The sequence below is a fragment of the Eupeodes corollae genome, chromosome 3, assembly GCF_945859685.1.
Source record: "Eupeodes corollae chromosome 3, idEupCoro1.1, whole genome shotgun sequence".
Lineage (NCBI taxonomy): Eukaryota > Metazoa > Arthropoda > Insecta > Diptera > Syrphidae > Eupeodes > Eupeodes corollae.
This window is the reverse complement of record NC_079149.1, coordinates 28,574,393-28,580,671: the sequence shown is the minus strand read 5'-3', so window position 1 is coordinate 28,580,671 and position 6,279 is coordinate 28,574,393. Positions and strand designations below refer to the sequence as shown.

At 39.2% G+C, this 6,279-nt stretch overlaps 1 protein-coding gene across 1 annotated transcript; it reads right to left on the bottom strand.

Moving 5' to 3' along the window:
- Positions 1-1,534: 1,534 nt before the first annotated feature.
- Positions 1,535-5,980, bottom strand: LOC129952599 (protein three rows). Its single transcript, XM_056065271.1, has 4 exons — positions 5,676-5,980; positions 3,029-5,581; positions 2,787-2,972; positions 1,535-2,728 (listed from the first exon to the last, which is right to left on the bottom strand). The coding sequence occupies exons 1-4, from the start codon at positions 5,961-5,963 to the stop codon at positions 1,697-1,699; spliced, it is 4,059 nt and encodes a 1,352-aa protein (XP_055921246.1). The 5' UTR covers positions 5,964-5,980; the 3' UTR covers positions 1,535-1,696.
- Between the last annotated feature and the right edge of the window lie 299 nt (positions 5,981-6,279).

The following is a 6,279-nucleotide window of genomic DNA, read 5'->3' as shown; positions in this document are numbered from 1 at the left end:
AGTTCACCTCTTACTTTAAGTAACAAGCTGATTTTTTGTGAACTGCTTTTGGCCAAGAAGTAGGTGTTGTGGTTCAAGAAATAGTTAACTTTACTGTAGTAAGATCTGTAAATAGATGCTTATCGTTCATCATGTTGCCGCCTTTTTTCAGCAAGTCATCAAAATTCAACTTAAGCACTTCCATACTTTCGTCTGCTTGAAAAAGTAGTTGAACATTCAATTGTCAGTTTCTTCCACTCTTTTAAAACACGAAACTTCAGAATTGATAGCTTGTGTGAGTACTATTCGCGGAATTCTTTCGTCACCTTGCATCTCCAAAACTCTTGACACGTAGTTGAAATGTAATTTAAATGTGTCTAAAAAGAGGGGTCCCATTCTTGTTTCAAGATGTAATATATAGTTGGGCGTCGTACTTGACAACTTAAAAGTACTATTAATAAAAAAACGGAGGAACTTTTCCACAACTTCAAACCATCGATACCCCCATACTTGCCCTCTGTAAAACAGTATTACAATTGCGATAGCTCGAAATACTTTGTGTTTAGCTATGTGCGAAACGCTATTTCTTAGAATGCAACTTCTCCACACAGAACACATAGCAAGCTTTGCTTCCGATAATTTGGATTGTAAATTTTTTTCTAGATTTAAGTTAGATGCAATCAAAACTCCCAGATACTTGTACTGGAATATCTCCCACAACCGTTTCTGAATATCATCATTTTTGATTTAGAAAGATTTACCTCTAGATTCCATGTTTTGCAATAAATTTGAAGCCTATTTATCATTTGCTGCATCCCGTCTATAGTTTCAGCTATTAAAACTATATCGTCCGCGAACACTGTTTGTTTCTGTTCCACTGTTCGTGAGATTAACCATTAGATCACCAGTGGATCTTTTGCAATGAAAGCCATACAAAAAATAAAAACAAATTAGGTGGCGCAACAGTCCATGAAGAACCAGGGCCTAGTGACTTACAACTCTCAACCATTCCTGTGTGCGAGTAATGTTGTCAGAGATGCAGGGGACCTACATCACCTACAGTTTATATGCCGAATATGAATGGCTAATTTGAGAAAGCACTTTTCATGACAAGAATTACTCTTGGAGGATATGTCAATCCCTCGCAAGAGGCAGTACCCGTAAAAAAATTATGTGGCACAGGCAGGGATAGAACCCAACACCAGGACAGTCCAACGCACTAACGACGCTACGGGTACTACGAAGGTGATACTGCCCGTCATTAAAAAGCTTTCGTTCTTCACGCGTTTCCATGACCTTGGAAAGAAGGGACGAAAGAGCCATTTGAATTTTTTTAGAAACAAACTGGACATCGACTCGGAAAGATACCTTCAGAATAGGACACATGGAAAAGCTTACACTATTGTAAAAAAAAACACAAAAAAACGTAATTTTGTGGACCATTGTAATCTATGACAACGAAAATAAAAGTGGTCTAAGAAGTCAGCCTTGTTTGACTCCTGCTTCAGTTTAGAATCATTAGGATAGAATGTTTTCTAAAAAACAAATGCGTCTCTTGAGATTTATTTATTTGACATTGCATAAATAACTACATACATAAAAGAAGTACATTGAACAAAAAATATGAATAAAATATCAGAAAAACAAAAAGAAACTAAACTAATTTAAAAATATAATAATTCCTCTAAAAGTAAAAAACGTTCGAGAGTATTTTTCATCAAATTCGTCTTCTTAACAATTTACTTCGAGACTCTGCATCTCCAGACTTTGAGACTGTAGCTGACTGTGGTTGTTGTGGTTGTGTTTTCTTGGTTCGTCCTCGAGTTCTTGGCGTACACTCGATTTTGCTAACTGACTTTGGAATGGTGGACTTTGCAGCTGACGGAACTGGCGAATCATCGTCATCAATTATTATAATTGCTGTATTGAGATTCTGATTTCCACCCCTTCTACGAGAGGAAGGTGGCTTCTTTGGCATGACTTCATCTGATATTTGAATATTTTCGACAATTTTACAAATATCATCAACAGCCTCAGTATCGGCAGATTGTTTCTCTTTGCGTCGTGCACTTCGTGCTCTGGAAGCTTGCGATGATGATTTCTTCACTTCAGGATCTTTGTAAATGATATTTTCTATGTTCTCCTTGATTGTCTGTGGTGATTCTTTCTTGGCTCTTCCTCGACGTTTTGTTGTGGTCAATGATGACGCAGACGAAGACGATGACGATGAACATATAACTTCTGTAGAAGAACTCTGCGATTCAATTGGACTAAATTTCAAAAATCTCCTTATTTTGGGGGATTTTGGTGTATCAGGTTTTCTATTCATCTCAGTTCTTGTCGATTCCAACTGCACCGACAGATTTACACGATAAGCTCCATCCAGGGTATTTCTTAACTTATTGTAAGCTTCTATCGAACATTCGCTGGTTTCGATAGCTTCATTGAAATTCTTTGTTCTACGCAGGAGATTTATGTAATGAATTAACATCGAGAATTCATATTCCCTGAAATGGAACTTTGTGTGTTTCTTGTGCAACTTATTGGCACACCATTTGATGGCTTTGGCATAGAATACTTTGGGTTCATTGTAGACATCGCCCAGGTACAAAAGTCTTGCATTGAGACAACCGATTTTAAAGAATTGCCAACTTAGGAATGTGTGGGAGCATTTTTCACAACTGCACGATGAACCATGGGATATAAGGAACGATACCAGATCTCGATGAATTGCTGGTGGTTTGTGTTTCTGGGGAAGACCAATTTCATGAAAAAAATAATCCTAAAATGCCTAGAGATATACTTACAATTCGTACAGGTGATATTGGATTGATTTCCACTGCCTTCCGGACAGATTCTCCTTCATAAATGAGTCGAGTGTCGGCAGGATTGATGTCGAAGGTTTTTTTGACACTGGTGATGGAGTTAATGTGGAGTTCAGGATTCGAGGGACGTGGGTTTCGGTATAGCAAGTCAATGAGATCTAATTTGGTCTAAGAAACAAACAAAATAAGTTCCTTTGCCAATTTTTCTTTTCTATCGTCCTTACCTGACACTTGGAGGCATTTTCCGACTGTAAATTGATATGAGTCCATAGGATCAAGAACTGCACAATGCGAAAAGCAGCTCCTGTATCCAAAGCCAATTTCAGGACCATCTGGACATAGGGCAATGTCGCTGGTTCACTCAATCGATTCGTAGTAAATTCACTTATATCATTGACCACCGAAAAGAGCAGAGTTGGGAAATTCACCGAGTCCTCGGAGGTGTAATAAACCACCGCCCTAATCTCGTCCAGAATTCTATCAACCTGAGCAAATGCCTTCTTTTTGGATATTTCCTTTTGGAGTTTCCATTTGATTCGAAAGCTCGTCGCCAAATGCGTCGCTCGAACCAATTCGAATTTGTTCTTTCGCTCCGCGAGTTCTTCGATTTTTCCCAGAGTCATGTCCAAGAGAATTTGACTTTCGCGGAAGCGTCCTTTTGTGGCCAGAAACCATCCGATGTTGCACAGACAAATGAGCACATAGTTCTGTCGACGTGGGGTAAGGTATTCGAGATTCATCAGGCACTCGTAAATTGCTCCCTCGGTGTTTATAATTTCCTGCTCAATGTCGAAGTCTGGATCATAGAGTTCGATGAACAGACACTCGTCACATAAGAATCCCAACGCTCTGATTCGATTAAGAATGTCATTCACATAGGTGGTGATACGGAGGAGGAATCGCCACGCTTTATAGGCGAAATCGATGTAACCACGAAAGTGGAACAATCGCGCTAACATAGCCACATCATCGATAATTGCCACCCAATCCACAGAGAAGCCCTCCTCGGACAGAGATTTCTGCGATGAACACTCAAAGAACTTCTCAAACTCTTCGATTCCCTCGTGGGCTAGATTCATGATCTGCATCTCTGCCACAACATCGATCTGTTTGAGCTTCCCAAGATCTGATATCTGGTTGAGTGACTCATCGTTTACTTTTGGGATTTGATAGAGATTCTTGAGGTCGTCCATTTGTTGAACAGCTCGGAATTTACAGATATGCCCGAGTGCAAGGTGTTCCAAGGGTGAAAGTTGACGAGAGGAGTTGGATTTCAGTTCGGCATATTTTCTCTCCAACTTTTTGATGACACTCACTTGAGGAAAGAGACGAGCCACGAGAACGAAATCAAGACAATTTGTTGCTGATTTGAGGAGAGATGTTATCACGAGAATATTGTTGGCCCTCGTCTTGTGATAGACTCCAGTCTCGATCGAGTGCAGTAAACGACGACTAAATGATGATGGCTTTAAGGGAAAGGTGGATTCTGCCAACGTCTCGCAGACGCTCATACAAGGCTCAAAGCCATAGAACGCGTGAATGTATTTCTTTACCAACTCAGTGTCAATATTTTGGGACTCCATCAGATGTGCCAAATACAAAGCACAGGCTTCAGCTTGGCCTTCCGTGTTACCACTGATCTTGTGGACATGCATCAGGCACTTCAATATTGTCCTTACACTATTCTCGGGAAGATGTTTACTCAGCTTTGTTGGGATGAGCAACATCTTGGCCAAGAGTTCACCGTGTTCTTTGGTTTTTGTTTGTTGAGCACATCGACTGAGAGAGTTCATGATCAAGGCAACCTCATAGTTCAGTGTGGTACAGTTAAAACACTCTGCCACGACAATGGTGTGCTTCAAGATGGTCATCACAGCTCTACTGAGTTCGGGTCGGTTGAATCCTTTTTCAGCAGCGGTTTCAAACAGCGTCAATTGGAGAATGCACAGCTTAAAGATGATGTGTTTCCTAGTGCTATTGCAACACGTCCAAAGGCCACTTTCATAGTTCACTCCGTGGGCGAGTTTTATCAGTTTCTCGATCAGAGAGTACAATTGTCTATGACTGTCCTCATCCATTGACTCAAGGAGTACTTTTTGGCCTTTGAAAGCATCCAAGACTCTGGCTATGGTCACAATAGAATCCATAAACCATGGATCATTCGACAACTCCGAACGTTCGAAGAAAACCGTGAATTTATCAATTATTTCTGCGAAGTTCTTGTTAAAGTCGTGAGAGTTTGGGAAGAGCATGAGCTTAATGAAGTAGTAAAATAGATTTAAAGAGTAGCTCTGATATTTGTGCGCCTTGAAAGACTGATTATCTTTGCAGGCTCTGAGAAAATTCTGTGAGAATACACTATTCTTATCGGTTACGTCGAGATAAATAAAATGGATCAGGTACTTCATGAGCAGAATTAGGGAATCATTGATTTTATTTGAAGCGATTTTGAGTGAAGCTATGGCTGAGAAGAACTTCTCAAACAAAATCGAAGCTTTGTCTAGATGTTTGACCAAAATGGTCTGAAGCATCGATGGAAATCCAAGGATATTTGTGTGGAAATCCTCGATTAAGTCTTCGAATTGAATTTCTTTGGATTTGACTACGACGCGGGCGATGTTTTTGAACAATTCTTTCAATTGTTCCGGAGGGAGATGCATGTGAGTGTTGTAAAGTTGCCGGGAGAAGAGTTTTAAATGGGATTTCACATCGGCTGGAGTGACTATGTGATCGGCTGTGACGAGGAACGCCAAGTTAATTGAGCGTTCAAAGAGATTCTGCAAATTGTTTAATGCGATTCAAAAAACAAAATAGAAAACATTTATGAAACGGCAACATTTTTAAATTTAAATTTAATTTCAAATTACAAACCTTTGAATAGAATTCAGCGAGTATGAATCGAAGAAGTTCAACGAACATATTCCAATGGGCCTCCTGAATATCAGGGACCAATTTCTCGATTGCCTCAGCGTAGATATCGTAGAAATGTCCTTTATCCTTGATGGCCATACACATAGCATGGACGGCATTGTAAGAGACGCTGCTCTTAGCTTTTGTGTTATCTTTGCATTTTATTAATTTCGAATAAATTTCATTTAAGGCTTTGATGGCTGATTCGCGGGAAGTTTTCAAATCGATTATGAGCTGTTGATGGGACATCTTAGAACACACGAATTTGAGAAGGACTAATGCACTTAATTGTTTTCTTTTTTATTGGATTTTTAAATTTTATATCGGGAATAAGATAAAAATGTTTAATATTAAAAAATATACAAACAAAAATTGATTCTTTGTGAAATTCGTGTTTTTTTTCTGTTGAGGCGGTTAAACAAAATTTAAAGGTTTACCAACTTCATGCCGAAAGAAAATTAAACAATTGATTTTGACAAGTGGTGGTTTAAGGCTGACGTCACATTTCAGTAATGAGTGTGTTCACATTAGAATCTATATGAATCTCAAAAACGATTGAGAAATA

Excerpts from the sequence above, each read along its gene's own strand:
- LOC129952599 (XM_056065271.1), bottom strand. The coding sequence starts at position 5,963 with ATGTCCCATCAACAGCTCATAATCGATTTGAAAACTTCCCGCGAATCA. Across the intron at positions 5,582-5,675 it reads TCGCTGAATTCTATTCAAAG|AATCTCTTTGAACGCTCAAT; the intron begins GTTTGTAATTTG and ends AACAATTTGCAG. Across the intron at positions 2,973-3,028 it reads AAAATGCCTCCAAGTGTCAG|ACCAAATTAGATCTCATTGA; the intron begins GTAAGGACGATA and ends TTTGTTTCTTAG.